The sequence below is a fragment of the Triticum urartu genome, chromosome 7A, assembly GCF_056163025.1.
Source record: "Triticum urartu cultivar PI428250 chromosome 7A, HENAU_Tu73, whole genome shotgun sequence".
NCBI lineage: Eukaryota > Viridiplantae > Streptophyta > Magnoliopsida > Poales > Poaceae > Triticum > Triticum urartu.
In genome coordinates, this window is record NC_141879.1 from 6,422,235 (window position 1) to 6,442,422 (window position 20,188).

The 20,188-nt window shown below is 42.5% G+C and overlaps 1 protein-coding gene and 1 pseudogene across 1 annotated transcript; one reads left to right on the top strand and one right to left on the bottom strand.

Annotated features, from left to right (window-relative positions):
- The window catches only part of LOC147956773 (uncharacterized), a 215,713-nt pseudogene that overhangs the window by 113,030 nt on the left and 82,495 nt on the right, over positions 1–20,188 (bottom strand).
- LOC147956776 (leucine-rich repeat receptor-like serine/threonine-protein kinase At1g17230) lies at positions 16,444–19,436 on the top strand. The gene is made up of 3 exons (XM_087536717.1): positions 16,444–16,793; positions 17,409–17,440; positions 19,081–19,436. Exons 1-3 carry the CDS (start codon positions 16,444–16,446, stop codon positions 19,434–19,436), a joined length of 738 nt encoding a protein of 245 aa, XP_087392843.1.

Below are 20,188 nucleotides of genomic sequence, written 5' to 3' on the forward strand. Positions count from 1 at the left end.
TCCTATAAAAGGAAGGGAGGGGCAAATAGGACTTGGAGTCCTCGCTAGTAGGACTCCTCCCCACTATGGGGCGTGCCTAGGCCGGCCTCATCCCCTCTCCTCCTTTATATACGGGGGCGGGGGGCACCTCTAAGCACATCAATTGTTTCTTAGCCGTGTGCGGAGCCCCCCTCCACCGTTTACTCCTTCGGTCATATTGTCGTAGTGCTTAGGCGAAGCCCTGTGCGGATCACTTCACCATCACCACGCCGTCGTGCTGACGAAAATCTCCCTCAACACTTGGCTGGATCAAGAGTTCGAGGGACGTCATCAAGCTAAACGTGTGCAGAACTCAGAGGTGCCGTACGTTCGGTGCTTGATCGGTTGGATCGAGAAGACGTTCGACTACATCAACCGCGTTAGGCTAACGCTTCCACTTTCGGTCTATGACGGTACGTGGACACACTCTCCCCCTCTCGTTGCTATGAATCTCCTAGATAGATCTTGCATGATTGTAGGAATTTTTTTTGAAATTGCATGCTACGTTCCCCAACAATATATGCCCATGAGGCTCAAGCAATAAACAATCAATTCTGTTGTAGAGTGAAAGTAAAAGAGACAAGGGAAGAGTCCAAATGATTCACTAGTTTTATGGCAATGTGGGGGACCCACTTATATACATAGTGAAGGAGTGTGTTAGGGAGACATCTTTTCCCCAACAGACACCTCCTGAAAGACATCTCTCCCATACAATTGATCATTATGTTTTATTTCTCAACAAATTCCACCAATTTCCTCTCAATTTCCTCTATAGTTTACAATAAAATTATAATTGATAATTTGTTGGGGGAAAAGATAACGCCCACACGTGTGGGCGTTTGTATCTCGTCCACACACATGGATCAACGTCCGTTTGTGTTTGCACGAATCTTGGCATGTTTTGCCAGATTTTTTATGCCACTTAGGACTCGGCTGGTGTGTGGACATTCATCCGGTCGCCCACACGTCCGTTTCACCACACGGAGGGGCTGATGTGTGGGCATTTAGCAGTTCGCCCACACGGCAATTTTCACGTACACAGAGGGGCCGGTTTGTGGGCGTCTATCAGTTCGCCCACATGCTTGTCTCCTCTCCCACACTCAAAGCTGCCAGTTGCCATGTGTTTTGCACGGTACATGGCAACTGCCCCAGTGTGCTTCTAAGCAGATGAAAACTCGAGAGCGGCGATGGCACGCTCGAGCTCGCCTGCTCCCGGTATAGGTACCAATCGGACAGCGACACGTTCAACAGTGCATTGAATGAGATCGTACAGATAGAAACGGATATGCCCTGTTCAACAGTGTCATATGGCGACGGCTCTGTGTAATATAACGCTGGGTGGACGGTCCATAGTGCATGTATTCCGTTGGTACAGGTCTCGTATGGCGGTACATAACAATTGTCGTCAGCCGCGGTCCGGCGCGCAAACGGCGTGTTCCTAAGAAAAATCCTATTCTTACGTGAAGCTTCTAAGAAATTTGTACGCACTAATGCATTTCGGCCAGTAATACTTCCCTGATTCTAGCTAACCGCCACAGGATGAACTAGTACGTAATTTCTTTTTGTAGACCCTGTACTTAGAAATAGTATTGGTCTGTTTTTTTTTTTAAGGATCAGCATTTTGTCTGTTGCTAACGGATAAAGAGTAGAGAGTTCCTAAGAACTAATTAACCATGCCTAAGAAAAGGAAGGGAGAGCCAATTGCTAATTAATCTCTATTACTGATCATTTTATTGCCACATGTACCCAAGATATGTACCTATAAGTTCTACATGGTCTATAATATTCAAATTATTTCAGCTGTTGCGGTTGGATATTTAAACAATCTAAGGCTATAATTTGCCGAAAGATTAGTAGAAACAGTACCCTTTTGAGCTCGAACTCAAATATGCCCGCATGAATAGTAAAAATTCAAAAAAATCTAACAATTCCAAAAAAAATCTGATGAACTTTGGCAAATTTTCGAAGTGCTTGCAAATTTTTATCATGGTAACAATCATGGAAGGCGTGACAAAAAAAACAAAATCAGTGCTCCTAAACGCTTTCAAAGTAGCATTTTTAGAGCATCGTTTCGTCACGCCTTCCTCAAATGTGATCTCATGATGAAAATTTGCAAGCACTTCAAAAATTTGTCAAAGTTCATCGGAATGTTTTTGAATATTTCTTAATTTTTTTTCTGATATTACTGTTCTTGCAGGGTCATTTGAGCTCGAGCTCAAATACTCGCTGTCCTATAATTACACAATTAATCATGTTTTAATGGATTTTTGCATTACAAGATGTGGAATAGTTAATCAATAGAGTTTCTATTCGTTCGGCGACGGGGGGGGGGGGGGGGGGGGATAGGGTGTCACAACGCATACCACAGGATGTCATAGAGAGCGGCGATGTGCCGGACGAGCTCGCGTGCTCCCGCTATGTGTACCAGTCAAACAAGGACGTGTCGGATGATGTTTTGAATGCCGTCGTATAGAGCAGGAGGTTGGTACGTAGGGTCAAACATTCGCATACGGTGCCTGCGCCGTTTGATATCGATGTCGTCACGGCACACCGCGCCTTCTCGTGCAATCATAGTTAATTAAGCAAAAAAAAATCTTTGATTGATTCCTTTCTGAATCCCACAGGTCTGTGTTGGGCATGAACCTCTTGAACATCCACCCTGTGTCCGCGAATACGAAATTTCTTCACGGCAAAATCAAGAAATGTCCGCGAATTCAAAATATGTGCAAGTATTCTTGAAAAATGTTCAACTATTGAAAAAAATGTTCGTGAATACAAAAATAATGTTTGCGGATTCAAAATATGTTAAAGGATTCTTGTTGTCCAGGGGACCATCTTTGACTGTATTGACTTACAAAGGTTACGAGATAAATGGGAATACATTTTACACGATCGCCCAAGATCAAAAGAGCACCAACCAAAACAGCGGTGTCCGCTTTGATGCAGCAACCGAGAGCGGAAAGGACACATATTATGGTTACATAGTGGACATATGGGAACTTGACTACGGACCTGATTTTAAGGTCCCTTTGTTTAAGTGCAAATGGGTCAATCTGTTAGGCGGCGGGGTACAGGTAGACCCATAGTACGGAATGACAACAGTGGATCTGAAAAATCTTGGGTACACTGACGAACCGTTCGTCCTAGCCAATGATGTGGCACAGGTTATCTATGTGAAGGACATGTCTACCAAACCGAGAAAAAGAAAAGATAAGGAAGCGAATACATCATACGATGAGCCAAAGCGCCACATAGTTCTTTCAGGAAAAAGGGACATCCTGGGAGTGGACGGCAAGACAGACATGTCTGAAGATTATGAAAAGTTTCATGAAATTCCTCCCTTCAATGTCAAGGCTGACCCAAGCATCCTGATAAACAATGAAGATTATCCATGGTTACGGCGCAATAAGCAAATGACACAAGCGAAGAAAAAGTGAAGACTTTCTCCCGCAATTTTGTAACACACGAACATACTACCATTGTCCGTTTTGTACTGCACATGCTATGTGGGTGAAATTATGATACCATCCCAACTTTCAACTTTTTCAGAGTTCATTTGAAATGCTTTCATGTCTTATGGTTCGGCCCTCGTAATACTAATGGCACTAATGGAAAGTTTATAATTTTTCTAAAACTAATGGCACTAACAGAAAGTTTATAATTTTGCTAACCTAAAAGCAAACAGAATTAAAAATTAAAGCAAAAAACAAAAGAAAATAAATAATGCAAAAAAATAAAAAAAAAACAGGAAAAAAACTATTTTTATAGTAAAGTTAATCACAAAATAAAATAAATAAAGCAACAAAGAAAACAAAAAAACTAAAGAAGTGTTTTTAAATTTGAAAACTAATGGCACTAATGGAAAGTTTATAATTTTTCTAAAACTAATGGCACTAACAGAAAGTTTATAATTTTGCTAACCTAAAAGCAAACAGAATTATAAATTAAAGCAAAAAACAAAAGAAAATAAATAATGCAAAAAAAATCAAAAAAACAGGAAAAAACTATTTTTATAGTAAAGTTAATCACAAAATAAAATAAATAAAGCAACAAAGAAAACAAAAAAACTAAAAAAGTGTTTTCAAATTTGAAAACTAATGGCACTAACAGAAAGTTTATAATTTTTCTAAAACTAATGGCACTAACAGAAAGTTTATAATTTTGCTAACCTAAAAGCAAACAGAATTAAAAATTAAAACAAAAAAACAAAAGAAAATAAATAATGCAAAAAAAATCAAAAAACAAGAAAAAAACTATTTTTATAGTAAATTTAATCACAAAATAAAATAAATAAAGCAACAAAGAAAACAAAAAAACTAAAAAAGTGTTTTCAAATTTGAAAACTAATGGCACTAACAGAAAGTTTATAATTTTTCTAAAACTAATGGCACTAATAGAAAGTTTATAATTTTGCTAACCTAAAAGCAAAGAGAATTAAAAATTAAAGCAAAAAAACAAAAGAAAAAAATAATGCAAAAAAAGTAAAAAAAACAGGAAAAAACTATTTTTATAGTAAAGTTAATCACAAAATAAAATAAATAAAGCAACAAAGTAAACCAAAAAACTAAAAAAGTGTTTTCAAATTTGAAAACTAATGGCACTAACAGAAAGTTTATAATTTTTCTAAAACTAATGGCACTAACAGAAAGTTTATAATTTTGCTAACCTAAAAGCAAACAGAATTATAAATTAAAGCAAAAAACAAAAGAAAATAAATAATGCAAAAAAAATCAAAAAAACAGGAAAAAACTATTTTTATAGTAAAGTTAATCACAAAATAAAATAAATAAAGCAACAAAGAAAACAAAAAAACTAAAAAAGTGTTTTCAAATTTGAAAACTAATGGCACTAACAGAAAGTTTATAATTTTTCTAAAACTAATGGCACTAACAGAAAGTTTATAATTTTGCTAACCTAAAAGCAAACAGAATTAAAAATTAAAACAAAAAAACAAAAGAAAATAAATAATGCAAAAAAAATCAAAAAACAAGAAAAAAAACTATTTTTATAGTAAATTTAATCACAAAATAAAATAAATAAAGCAACAAAGAAAACAAAAAAACTAAAAAAGTGTTTTCAAATTTGAAAACTAATGGCACTAACAGAAAGTTTATAATTTTTCTAAAACTAATGTTACTAATAGAAAGTTTATAATTTTGCTAACCTAAAAGCAAAGAGAATTAAAAATTAAAGCAAAAAACAAAAGAAAAAAATAATGCAAAAAAAGTAAAAAAAACAGGAAAAAACTATTTTTATAGTAAAGTTAATCACAAAATAAAATAAATAAAGCAACAAAGTAAACCAAAAAACTAAAAAAGTGTTTTCAAATTTGAAAACTAATGGCACTAACAGAAAGTTTATAATTTTTCTAAAACTAATGGCACTAACAGAAAGTTTATAATTTTGCTAACCTAAAAGCAAACAGAATTAAAAATTAAAGCAAAAAACAAAAGTAAATAAATAATGCAAAAAACAAATCAAAAAAATAGGAAAAAACTATTTTTATAGTAAAGTTAATCACAAAATAAAATAAATAAAGCAACAAAGAAAACAAAAAAACAAAAAAATTATTTTCAAATTTGAAAACTAATGGCATTAACAAAAAGTTTATAATTTTTCTAAAACTAAAAGCATAAAGAATTTAAAAATAAAGCAAAAAACAAAAGAAAATAAATAAAGCAACAAAAAAACAAAAAAATTCCACCTACTGGGCCACCATGGCCTGAATACGACTAGAAACCCTACCATGGGCCAGGATTCAGACCCGCAGCAGGCCCAGTAGGCCCACAGGCATTGCAGTGACAGATTAGGCCCGAAAGCCTGCAGTTGAGAGGAGCTCGGGAGGGTGGGCGCAGCAGCGCTTATAAACCACTCCCGAGCCCTCTCAACTAGCGAGGTGGGACTAAACTTTTGGGCGCGGGGCAGCACAAGGCCATTGGTCCCGGTTGGTGGAACCAACCGGGACTAAAGGGGGCATTGGTCACGGTTCGTGTCACCAACCGGGACCAATGCCCCCCTTTAGTCCCGGTTGGTGCCACCAACCGGGACCATAGGCCTCTGCTTCCCGCCCTTTCGGCTGCTGAAAAGAGACCTATGGTCCCGGTTGGTGCCACCAACCGAGACCAATGCCCCCTTTAGTCCCGGTTTGTGCCACGAACCGGGACCAAAGGCCTGGGTATATAAGTAGCACTTGGGAAAATTTGACGAACTCATCGCCAGTTGCCCCCCGGCCCGCCCGACGACGCCGAGCTCATCGACGCCGCCAGGCTGCCCAGATCGACGCCGATCCGCTGCCCCGACGCCACCCGCCGCCCAGACGCCGTCCGCGCGCCCCCGTCGTCGCCCCTACCCCGTCGCCGCCAGGCTGCCCCGAAGCCGCCCGCCGCCCCCGCCGACGCCGTCATCGTCGCCCGCCGACGCCGTCCGGCCGGCGACCTCGACCCCTCCCCGCGCTGTGAGCCCCTGCCTCCTCCCCTTTTCCTTCTCATTGCCGTCCCCACACGGCATCCGTAAGCACGCGCCACCGCCAACCATCGTCGCCGTCGCCGTATAATGCTCATGTATATGCTCACTGTATGTATGTATGTATGTATGTATGTTCACTGTATAATGCTCTGTATATGCTGTATATATAATGCTCGTTTTTGCATTTTTTTTGTTACCAAGAAAAAGGTCTATTTTTTGTTGATATGTATGTTCATATGCTCATTAATATTTAAAAAAATGTTCATATGCTCATTTAAGAAAATGTTCATATGTAACATTTAAGAACAAAAGTAAATGTATGTTTGTTCATATGCAAAGAATTATTTTTGGATGAAATGAGATGAGATGAGATGTGTTTTGTGTTGGAGAAGAAAAGAGGAAGAAGGAAGAAGGAAGAAGAAGTAAAAGAGGGTCGAGGGGGGGGTCGATATACTCCCTCCCCGATAACAATTTTTTCCATGTATATATGCAAAAGTTACATTTTTAGAAAAGTTTTATATATCTAGCTAGAAAGAAGGAAGAAGAAGAAAAAGAAGGAGTGGAAAAAGGAAAATAAGAAGAGGGAGAAAGGAGAAGAAGAGGAGAGGAAGAAGGGGAAAAATAAATAAGAAAAAGAAAAAAAGAAGAGGAGAAGAAGAAAGGAATAGAGGAGAAGAAGAGAAAATAGAATATATTCCCTCCCCGATAACAATTTTTTCCATGTATATATATGCAAAAGTTACATTTTTAGAAATGTTTTATATATCTAGCTAGAAAGAAGGAAGAAGAAGAAAAAGAAGGAGAGGAAAAAGGAAAATAAGAAGAGGAAGAAAGGAGAAGAGGAGGAGAGGAAGAAGGGGAAAAATAAATAAGAAAAAGAAAAAAAAGAAGAGGAGAAGAAGAAAGGAATAGAGGAGAAGAAGAGAAAATAGAATATATTATATTTTCTCTTCTTCTCCTCTATTCCTTTCTTCTTCTCCTCTTTTTTTTCTTCTTTTTTTTCTTTGATCCTCTCCTCTAGATATTCCTTTCTTCTTCTCCTCTTTTTATTTCAGGGTCGTCTAGGGGTCGAGGGTTCCAGGGTCGTCGAGGGTTCGAGGGGTCGAGGATTGCCGAGGGGTCGAGAGAGGTTTCCTAGTGTCAAAGTATTAAAGAAATCCATGGCTTCATCATTAGCCGGAAGTAACCAGGGCATGACGAAGTCCTCCAAAGTTATTTTGGAATGGTGTCCCGGATAGTATAATTTGCCTTTTTGTATGAATTTCAGCAAAGGCCTTCCAAATAACGATATTTGGAAGGTTCTTGCTGAACTTTGTACCAAAAAGAGAATTATCCTATCTAGGACTCCGTTCCAAAATAACTTTGGAGAGCTTCGTACCATCATGCACCTGTTACTTTCGCCTAATGGTGAAGACATGGTTTTGTTGAATCCTTTGACACTAGGAAACCTTCCGACCCCTCGGTGATCCTCTCGAACATGAGAGGAAGAAGAGGATAAAAAAAGAAGAGGAAGAAGAAAAAACAAGAGGAGAAGAAAAAATAGAGTTCTTCTCCTCTATTCTTTCTTCTCCTCTTTTTTTCTTCTTCTTCCTCTTTTTTTATGGGGAACGAGGGTCGTCGAGGGACATATAGATGTAGTGTCGTCGTTGTCGATATACACCCCCTCCCGGTAGCTTCAACACGTGGGGGGGGGGGTCGAGGCCACTAATTAATATATTTGATTCCTTACTATGATTAGGTAGCTAGTTCTACGTTTGGTACTAATATATCCATCTGTCATGTTTGAATAATAATTGCCATGTTGTAAATATTTGTAGAAACTATGGACACCGCCCGAGACGAAGCAAAAGAAGCGTTGTTGAGGGACATAATCGCAGAAGGAAGTGATGCCGTCTCGTTGTTTCTCAACGACACCGTTGGTCTGGAAGGAGAGGGTGAAGAAGCTGGCTACAGTGACCTAATGCCGGTGCAAGAAGAAGAACATGAGGACGGCTCCGGTGACCCAACGCCGGTGGAAGAAGGAGACCGTGATGACGGCTCCGGTGACCGAACCGAGTCCGGCCAGGTATATATATTAGTTAAGCCTGTGCTGACTAGCTGATTGATGCATTCATTGTTTTGGTATGTACACATATTAATTAAGTCTTTGTTCTTTTTTCTAGCCCTCCGGATCGAGCACAACTTCGGTAAAGAGACGAGGCCCGAAGAAAAAGTTGAGCTCGGATGAAAAGTTTGAGATCATAGCAATCACGCCCGACGGCCAACCGATTGAACCCATCCGAACAAAGAACGCATTTGTTGCTCAGTGCGGGGTTCTGGTTAGGGACAAGATCCCGATAAGCATCCAGCAATGGTTTAAGCCGGCTACAGAAGACCCTGAGGTGTCTTATGTCAATGATATGCAGAAAAATGATCTTTGGACTGAGCTGAAGTCAAATTTCACCCTACCGCCAGAGGATAATCCAGAGAACCCAGTTAAAGAGCAATTAATCAAGTCTTTTGCTCTTAAGAAGATGGCAGAACTATTCAGGAGGTGGAAGAAAGAGCTGAATAAGTTTGTCGAAAATAATGAGACACCAGAATTCAAGGGCAGATATGAGAAGATCAGAGATCACTGGCCCGCATTTGTGGCCCACAAGATATCGGAAAAGAGTAAGAAGATGTCGGCGACAAACAAGCAAAATGCTGCGAAGAAGATGCTTCACCATCGCACGGGGTCAGGTGGCTACCTCGTAGCCCGGCCTAAGTGGGCCAAGACTGAGAATGATCTGGTTGATAAAGGGATCGAACCAGAGACAATTAGCTGGCCAGACCGTTGCCGTTCTTGGTTCTTCGGGGCTGGCGGAACCTTGGACCCTGTAACAGGGAAGTGTATTTGGACGAACGATGAAATGGACAGACCAGTCAGGAAGCTTAAGCAGTATATCAAAGCAGCGCAGCAAGGGAAGTTCTTTCCAGACAGAGAGAACGACGAGCTCACAATGGCCCTCGGGAATCCTGAGCACCCTGGACGGACACGAGGCACGCCAGGCTCCATTCCGTGGAAGGTTGGGTTTCCGGACGCAGGCGGTTACAAATCCCATGAGAGGAGGAAAAAAGTGCAGCAGACCCAAATGCAGGCGCTGCAAGCAAGGGTAGACGCGATAGAGGAACGAGAAGCAAATCGTAGCAAACGTACTGCCGAAGCTTCCCCCGAAGCTACCCCGCCATCTCAGCGCAGAAGCAGCGTGGCTTCCACCGAGCTGCTTCAGCCGGAGCATGCCTTGATGGCTCCTGCCAGTTATCCCGTGGATGCTATCACGGAGTCTCAAAATTGCCACCTTATGACGCAATGGATCAATTTGAAGGTCAAGGCGGCTGTTGGCTCTGTTTATCCTACTGAACCCGGCACAACTTTTCACTGCCGGCCGATTCCAGAAGGATATGCTAGGGTGATGGTGGATGAAATAACGGAGGGATTTGAGGACCTCTAGCTTGACCACCCTACCGGTGAAGGGGAGACTCGGCTGGGGTCTGCTCTGAAGACTCCATGCGTATGGCGGAAGGAGCTCATCAACCTTCCGAACTGGACGCCTCCGCCTCCTCCTCCTCCTCTGGCGAGTCAGGGCACTCCGCCTTCTCCACCGCCTCCTCCTCCGGCGAGTGACGATCAGGGCCCTCGGCCGGCTCCTTCTCCGGCGCGTGGCGGCACTCCGCCTGCGCCGGCGCGCCCGAGCAGCCAGCCTCCTCCTTCTCTGCCTCATCAGCAAGGGCGGAAGAGACCCGCCACCGCTCCAGCAGCTGCTCCGGCGCGTCGTAGTCCTTCTCCTCCGCCTTGTAAGCAAGTAAAGAAGACAACCGCTTCGTCTTCTCGGCCGGCGTCTAGCAGTACAACCAGAGGCGGGAGGACATACATATTCGGTCCTTCTCTGAAGAGTCCACAGAAGTTACCATACGAGAGGACCCCGGAGGAGAACGCGAAGATCGCGCGAACCGAAGTGGATGACTGGTGTCAAGGGTTGAGAGCAAAGAGACATCCACCTCCAGAGGAGAAGGTAGATCCGGTGAAAGTGAAGCGCACTCTGGCTGCCCTGGCAAAACCACCCAAGTCTCCACCGAAAGGCAACTATGAGCGCATTATTGCAAAGACATGGGCCGAAGCGGAGCGGTCGCGAAGTACAGTTAGTAATCAAAGGCTGAAAGAACGACGAGCAGCTGGGAAACAAATTGCCCAGCTCGGCAATCAAGCGAAGCAATCGTGCCCCCCCCCTCAAGGTGCCTAGCGACATCATCGATCCGAGGATGGTGCCCGGTTATGGCAATGTTGATGATTACCTGCCCGACGATGTACATTATGATCCCATGGAGGTGCAGATACACAGATACGAGTACGGGAAGCCTCTCGTCAAAGATGAAAAATCTTTAACAACGATGATGCGAAGATTACATGATTGGTACTTGAAAATCTGCAGAGAGTCTGGGGGGAGGAGTACTTTTATGCGAGAGTTAAACCGGAGCATGACCTCGTTGGAATTGAACTGTTGCCTATTCCATTTGAGGAGTTCTATCAGTTTTTCAATCAATTGGCCCTCGATAAAACAACATCACCTGCTACTGTCTGTAAGTACTACTAATTCTGTCATTAAGTCTCTCTATATAGGTCATCTCTTTCATTGCATGTATTTATAATTATCCTCACTATATTATGCAGAATGAAGATCGCCGAATTGAAGAAAAGACAAATCGGTGATATTGGGTTCGTTAACACATATCTCATAGATGCAACTGAGGTTGAACATCGTCCCGGAGATACCGAGGCCAACTTGCTACGATCATTCAAAAAAAATGAAAACAAAGATATAATACTCTTTCCTTACAACTTCAAGTGAGTGTTACTGTCTTGTGCATATTCGGTTTCCCTTATATATTAGTCCAGGTTATAGTAATGTAATTGATGAGTTATGCATGCGTGTGCAGTTTCCACTATATTCTCCTAGAGATTAGGCTTGAGCAGGGAGTAGTAACCGTCTTGGACTCTAAACGAAAAGATCCCCAGGAGTATGTGGACATGACTGAAATCCTCAAGAAGTAAGTTAAATCGATCATTATCCACCATATCAGCAACTTTGTTCATTTCCTGATATCAAGTAATTGTTTTCTTTGTCCGGCAGGGTTTGGACAAAATTCACCAGAAAAGTTCCGGAACTGCCGAAGGAGCTGGAATTTAGACACCTGAAAGTAAGTACTATAGTAGCATGTTCCGCGCATCTCCTAGTGATTCAAGCGCTAGTTTCATCAATACCATTTAGCATTCTTGCTTATCAGTTTGATTGACCTCTATTTCTTGTAAAGTGGTTGTGGCAGGAACAAGGGAATGATTTCTGTGGATACTACGTCTGCGAGTCCATCCGCCACACGACCCGTGAGCGGGGCGGGTACTCTGACAAACAATATGAAGTACGTAAATAACAACATTCACAATTTTATTTTATTACCATCATTTGTATTGAGTTTCATTCATTCATATATATATGTATTGACCCCCTTCTTCAAATTAGATGTTTCGGAAGCGGGATGAACTCCTAGCACCAGCTCACATGCGAGCAATTCAAGAGGAATTGGCGGCATTCTTTCTTGACCACGTGATCGCTGAAGACGGAGAATACTATGTGGACCATGAGTCCTTATGATTATATTTGTAAGAGATAATTATTGTATATATGTAGCCGGTAGTGTCGGATAGATATACGAGAACTTGTTGTTTGACCAATCTCTCGGAGAAGGAGATGTGGTCGATATCACTTCTCTCTGTATATATGCATATATGTTTATGACGATCTTCTGTTTCCTTCGTTTGCTTACTATGATTTTGTTACTGGGCTAGGGTACTTGACGGCTTGACCTGTCTAGCTAGAGCAGTAAGCGGTGTTCCCTTTTTTCCATGTGTTGGAGCTGTAAAAATTAATCAGATACAAAATGTATGTATGATTGGAGAGCACATACAATTGTCTAATGTTTTATGATTGGAGCGTACAACTTTCACGACCGACGCAACGCGAAGCTCACAGGCAATTGTGGAGGTGCCATGCTAGCTCATGATGTGTCGAGAGAGAAGACGACCGACCGGGCACACACGGCATGTCAATTCATCTCTGGCCTGGCACCCAAATGAACATGCATGATGTGCACACGGTCATGTGCTAACCCAGCAGCGTCAGATGAAGCGCATGGCGTGACGGTGTGGGATGCACGTCTTCGGTCTTCGGTCAAATGTGAGCACTGCTAAAGAATCTGAGGAAATACTCATCAATTGCTCAAAGACCACTGAGCAACGAAGTACTCCGTCTGTCCCAAATTACTCATCGCTTAAATGGATAGTTTTTTCTTTTTTTCAAAAAAGAGGTTATCCTCTGGCCTCTGCATCAGAACGATGCATACAGCCATATTATTGATAAACAAAAGGTTTAAAAAAAGTCTTCAGTTTCAAAAAAGAAAAAAGCTCACAAAGAGCATAAACAAAATAACAGGATGGCCACAACCGGCAGGCAAAAAATAAGATAGGAAACAGACACCTATCCTATTACATGACCGTCATCCAAACCGGTTGAAGATAGCCCGTGCTACCGTCTCCCATCGGATAGATCCAGTAACCATACGCTCTCTGGCTTCCGGCGGAGTGAATAGCGACCACATACGGATTAGTGCAGTGGCCCGGGAAATAACCTGCAACAAATGAATATTTGTTGTTCTGTTAACAACCAAATCGTTTCTGCAGTTCCAAACTGCCCATAGTAAAGCACATACTCCTACACGGATATGTCTCGTTGTTTCTGAATCTATCCCATCTAGGCACGTCCCAAATAACGTGTTGATGGTATTCGGAGGAGTAATATTAAATACTATGTGGACCGACCGCCACAATTTTTTTGCCAATGGGCAGTCAAGAAAGAGGTGTTTGGTCCCGGTTCGTGAGTCCAGGCCGGGTCAGCCCATTAGTCCCGGTTCAGTCCAGAATCGGGACCAATGTGGGCATTGGTCCCGGTTCGTGAGCCCAGGGGGCCGGCCGGGCCACGTGGGCCATTGGTCCCGGTTCATCTGGACCTTTTGGTCCCGGTTGGTGGGATGAACCGGGACCAATGGGCCTCGCTCCTGGCCCACCACCATTGGTCCCGGTTGGTGGCTTGAACCGGGACTAAAGGCTCCCCTTTAGTCCCGGCTCATGTCACCAACCGGGACCGATGAGGTGCCTATATATACCCCTCGCTCGCGAGCAGAGCACCCCAGTGCTCTGTTTTTCTCTGGCCGAGGGGGAGAGGGCTTTGTGGTGCTCTAGCTCACCTCCTATGCACATGAGGTGTTCGATGGAATGCCCGAGCCACACTACTTAATCTTTCTCCTCTCGAAGCTCGACCTCCAAACTCCATTTTCCTCGAGATTTGTCTAGATTTAGCGATCCGTCACGCCCCGTCCCCGTCTTCACCGCCGTCGATCACCCGCGCCGATCTCAGCACCGACACCACCGTGGTGAGCCTCTTGTTCTTATCTTCTTTCTGAAAGGAAAAATATTCTTACTTGTATGTTTAGATAGATACTCGTATCATTTTCTTACATTTATTATTGCATCTTATATAGTGCGATGATTTTGGTATCCGCCCCCGTCGGCCCTCGTCCTGTCTATGATTCGGATGTGGTATGTATATTATCTTTATAACTATTGGTTCATTTATTGTTTATGAAAATTATGCTGACCAACGTGACATAGATTTTATACGGATTAGTGCAGTGGCCCGGGAAATAACCTGCAACAAATGAATATTTGTTGTTCTGTTAACAACCAAATCATTTCTGCAGTTCCAAACTGCCCATAGTAAAGCACATACTCCTACACGGATATGTCTCGTTGTTTCTGAATCTATCCCATCTAGCCACGTCCCAAATAACGTGTTGATGGTATTCGGAGGAGTAATATTAAACACTATGTGGACCGACCACCGCAATTTTTTTGCCAATGGGCAGTCAAGAAAGAGGTGTTTGATGGATTCATCACAATCACAGAAACTACATCTTGTAGATCATGTCCAGTTGTGTTTTGCCATATTATTTTTAGTTAGAATGATTTGTTTATGGACAAACCACGTATACACTTTAATTTTTAAAGGCACTTTGACTTTTCAAACATGTTTCGACCGAGGAATAGAGCTAGAGTTGATAACATCCAAATACATGGATTGAACCGAAAAATCTCCATTCTTAGTTAGTTTCCAGCGCAACTGATCGAGTTGTTGAGATAGGTGAACATCCATCAATCTTCTCACAAGATGAGCCAAGTTTCCCAACGGTTTCCCGCTAACGTCCTTCTGAATTGAATATTAAGAGGATTGGACTGTAATACTGTTGCAATATAAGCGTCTCTTTGCTGAACAATATTATAGAGAGAAGGATACTGAAGTGCAAAGGGCGTCTCCCCTAGCCATGTATCCTCCCAGAATCTCGTGGTAATACCATTTTCAACTACAAATTTTGTCCTGTTGAAAAAGACTGATTTCACTCTCATCAGTCCTTTCCAAAAAGACGAATCAGTCGGCCTTACCGTCACCTGGGATAAGGTTTTGGATTGAAGGTACTTATTACGAAGAATCTGGGCCCATGTGGCATCCGTCTCTACAGATAGCTTATACAGCCACTTGTTGAGAAGACATCTGTTCTTCACCTCTAAATTTTCAATGCCGAGACCCGCTTGGTCTTTCGGCCTACAAATGATATCCCATTTAGTGAGTCGGTACTTTCGTTTTAATTCATTGCTCTGCCAGAAGAAGCGCGATCAATAGAAATCTAGCTTTTTCTGGACTCCAACTAGTACCTCAAAAAAGGATAAGAGAAACATAGGCATATTCGTGAGTACCGAATTAATGAGAATTAGTCGGCCTCCATATGACATAAGCTTGCCCTTCTAGCAGCTTAGTTTTTTTTTCAAATCGATCCTCAATGCACTTCCATTCTTTGTTGGAAAGCTTGCGATGGTGGATTGATATACCCAAATACGTGAAAGATAAAGACCCCAATTCACACCCGAACAATTGTTTGTAAGCTTCTTGTTCGTCTTTAGCTCTTCCAAAACAGAACAATTCATTTTTATGAAACTTAATCTTTAACCCCGACAGTTGTTCGAACAAGCATAACACAAGCTTCATGTTTCTTACTTTTGCCAAATCATGATCCATGAAGATAATAGTATCATCAGCGTACTGTAGGATAGACACTCCTCCGTCAACTAAATGCGGAACGAGGCCACCTACCTGGCCATCATCCTTAGCCCTTCCTATTTGGATTGTCAACATGTCGACCACTATGTTGAACAGAATCGGTGACATCGGGTCTCCTTGCCTCAGACCCTTGTGTGTCTGGAAGTAATGACCTATGCCATCATTCACTTTGATTCCAACACTCCCTTTTTGCGTGAAAGAATCTACCTGGTTTCTTCAGGACTGATCGAATCCTTTCATACGCAAGGCCTGCTGAAGAAATGGCCATTTTACCTTATCGTATGCTTTCTCAAAATCCATTTTGAAAACCACCCCATCTAGTTTTTTCGTGTGGATTTCATGGAGCGTTTCAAGTAGGACCACAACCCCTTTTGGGATGTTTCTGTCCGGCATGAAACTAGTTTGAGACGACTGCATCACAGAACGCACAATCTGTGACAAGTAATTCGGAACGGAGGGAGTAGTAATCAAGTCAATGGGTCCTGTAGTATGCAGTACTCACGTCTGGGTTTGTTTGTTTGGTTTGGACAAGCATCGGTCTACAAGCTAGGCTGAGAACCAAGGAGAAGGTGCCTAGCATTTACCTTCATAGTCATAGTCGACCTATCAATGCTCTACGTACGTAGTGGTATTAAATAGGGGTGCCAAGCATGCAAACACCTCTCACCAACGCCCACACAACCATCGGAGCGATTTCCATCCAGCCAAAATGATAGTCATGGAGACGGAGCCAACCAAAATGCTCTCCTCTCTCGCCACACTTCCCCTGCTGCTGCTGCTGATGGCCACCGCCGTCGCCCCCGCGCCGGACCTGGCAGCCGTGCCCGCAGAGCAGGCAAGGGCGCTCCTCACCTGGAAAGTCAGCCTTGATAATGAAAGCCAGTACACCCTGCGGTCCTGGGAGAACACCTCGGCGCCCTGCAGCTGGTGCGGCATCAGGTGCATTGTGCACCGGCGCCGGCGCCGGCCAGTGATCAGCGGCATCTCTCTGCGGGGGAGGCGGCTGAGAGGTTCGTTGGGGTCGCTGAACTTCTCAGCGCTGACGACCATGACGCACCTGGACCTCTCGCACAACCAACTCGCCGGGAGCATCTCCTTCTGCAAGGCAACCAGATAAGAGGCTCAATCCCACTAGGTCTTACAAACCTCACAAAACTCCGTTCCTTGATGCTTGATCAGAATAAAGTATCTGGTGAAATACCCAGGCACATAGACAACATGACCAATCTCATGACACTCACCTTGTCACACAATCACTTAGTTGGTCATATCCCTTCTGAAGTAGGCCACCTAAAGAACTTGGTTATGTTGGATTTGTCTAATAATAATCTTTCCAGCTCAATCCCACCCAATGTAGGTAACTTGACCAAACTCACTACATTGCTCCTTTTCCAGAACCAACTTTCTGACCAAATTCCATTAGAACTTTGTCGTTTGGCCAACTTGAATGACTTGCGCCTTAGCTTCAACAAGCTGGTAGGTTCCATCCCAAATAGCTTATCAAATTTGACAAAACTCACTATCTTGTACCTTGGCAATAACCAACTTTCTGGGCAAATCCCACGAGAATTCGGGTACCTCATGAACTTGCAGGTTATGTTTCTTAGTGCAAATCAACTTTCGGGGAAAATTCCAAATGACTTGGGTTACACAAACAATTTAGAAGTATTGCTTCTTAGCTAGTCACAACACACTCTCAGGTTCCATCCCAAAGAGTCTAGGGAATTTGACAAAGGTCACTAGGTTGGAACTTCAAAGGAATCAATTTTCTGGTCAAATTCCACGAGAATTAGGTTACCTTGTGAACTTAGAATACTTGAGTCTTAGCAAAAACACACTCGCGGGTTCCATCTCAAACAACTTAGGAAATTTGACAAAACTCACTAACTTGTACCTTTACCAAAACCATCTTTCTGGTCAAATTCCACGCGAGTTAGGTTACCTTATGAACTTAGAAGTGTTCGATCTTAGTTATAACAAACTCTTAGGTTCCATCCAAAAAGTTTAGGGAATTTGACAAAACTCACTAAATTGCAGCTTGACGAAAACCAACTTTCCGGTTCAGTTCCTCAAGAAATTGGCAACTTAACGAGTCTTGTTCTGTTGGAACTCGCTTTTAACAACCTCTCTGGTGCCTTGCCATCTAGTCTTTGTGCGGGAGGTCGGCTACAACATTTGACTGCTACGAACAACAAGTTTGTTGGCCCCTTGCCATCAAGCTTGCTAAGTTGTACAAGCCTAGCCAGAGTTCGGCTTGAACATAATAACCTCGAAGGAGATATCAGCAGGATGGGAGCTCATCCAAATCTTGACTATATTGATATTAGTTCAAATAGACTATTTGGTAAATTATCTCATCATTGGGGTGAGTCCCCCAAACTTACCATGCTACGTGCATCAAACAATAATATAACTGAAGTAATACCATCAAGCATAGGGAAATTATCTCAGTTGAGGAAACTTGATGTTTCATCAAATAAGCTTGAAGGACAGATTCCACCAGAAATTGGCAATGTAACAACATTGTACAATTTGAGCCTTTATGGTAACTTTCTCGAGGGAAAAGTGCCACAAGAAATTGGATCACTGAACAATTTGGAGTATCTAGATTTATCATCAAACAAGCTAACTGGGAAGATACCAGAATCAATTGGGCACTGTTTAAAGCATCACTTTCTAAAGGTAAGCCATAATCACCTCAATGGCACCATTCCTATCGAACTAGGGTTGTTGGTAAACCTACATGATCTGTTGGATCTAAGTGACAATTCAATTGATGGTGCTATTCCGAGTGTGTTAGGTGGTCTTAGTATGCTTGAGGCCTTGAATCTTTCTCACAATGCACTCAAGGGCAGCATTCCACCGTCATTTTAGAGCATGACAGGTCTCCTATCCATGGATGTGTCTTACAATGAATTATAAGGGCCAGTGCCACATACTAGGCTCTTTGAAGAAGCTCCGGTCAGATGGTTCTGGCATAACAGGGAATTGTGCGGTGTTGTGAATGGTTTGCCCCCTTGTGATCTTTCTCGAAGTAGCACGGAAAAAAGTTTGGAGCTATTTTATTAGCTATTATACCCGTTGTTGTGTCATTTGGGTCTACCACTGCACTAGCAACATGGCAATGCAGAAAGAAGAAACCCAAGCCCGAAATTTGGGTTTAGCACTAGTTTAGATAGCTACCTTTATATACACAAGGATCGCACATGCCTCTAATCAAACATGTTAATGGCTGAGTTTCGTTTTCTATTCGAACTTAAGAATTACCAAAGTTAAGTTTCTATGAATTAGTTAAGGTGCATTTTTGCATTGTTTTATAACTATCAAAACTAACTCTCCATTGATGTTTCTTCAGAGCTTGCATACACAACAAGGGTGACAGAGAAGTGTGATGTTTATAGCTTCGGAATGCTCGTCCTAGAGCTGTTCATGGGACATCATCCAGGGAATCTCCTTCTGTCCATGGACAACCACAACAGAAGTACATTACTTGGGAACTTGCTGGACACCCGTCTCCCACTCCCTGAAGCTGACATCGCAAGTAAAATATTTCAAGTGGTTGTCGTTGCTGTTCGGTGCATAGAGCCTGATCCATCGCACCGTCCAACGATGCAGCAAGTGATTAAGGTGTCCTCAACAGCTGAACGGTCACCTGCTAATAATCTTGATTATCTCCACACAGCCATTGCCATCCCGGCATGCTCGTCCTGACCCATGAACGTCGGTGCAGTTAGCAGACTGTTGTTTTTCTTCGGTTCGATTATCTGTATGGTAGTTTGTTCTCTGCATTACCCTTCATGCCCTGTACTAGTACTACATACCATTCGTAGCTGCTGGCTGGTATGACAATGAGCTACATATAAATAAATAAATGTGTGTACAGAAGACGGAGCTCCTGTTATTTTCTCAAAATCTTTAATGGATAATCCATTTGCATCTTCTGTCAGTGGTCTCCCTTTGGCCCCTTGTAACCATTACAAAATGATCCACCCTTTACTCTCTCCAAAAAAAACGATCCACCCTTTAGCTGTTGCGTGTCACTTGGGGGCTGCAACAAGATCCATTGGTTGCTTATCAACAAGAATATGATAGGTACAATGAAGCACCATTAGAAATAATACATGTACCTTGTTTTCCTGTGTGCGTGGAACAATTAGATTATAGCTAGCCCCCGCAATAAATAAATAATTAGATTCTAGCTACAAAATATGCCACATAGAAATGATTCTAGCAGTGCAAATTATTTCTTTTACTGGCTCCGTTTCTGGTTTCAGAAGCAAGAGCAGAGACCGGAAAGAACTATAAAGACAGAGCCCTAAATTGTAATTTTAGTCTTTTTGGTCTACTAGTGATATGATTCACATCAGTCTAGTAAGATAAGCTACTACTCCCTCCAACCTCCGCCCCACAATATAAGATCGTTCTTCTTCGGGCTGGTTTCCTTCTTTCCAAGTTGTTGTGTT

Bases quoted from the DNA above. Each gene is read 5' to 3' on its own strand.
- LOC147956776 (XM_087536717.1), top strand. From the start codon at position 16,444: ATGGAGACGGAGCCAACCAAAATGCTCTCCTCTCTCGCCACACTTCCC. The intron at 16,794-17,408 runs GCACAACCAACT...CTTCTTAGCTAG, and splicing joins ATGACGCACCTGGACCTCTC to TCACAACACACTCTCAGGTT. The intron at 17,441-19,080 runs GTCTAGGGAATT...ATGTTTCTTCAG, and splicing joins CTCAGGTTCCATCCCAAAGA to AGCTTGCATACACAACAAGG.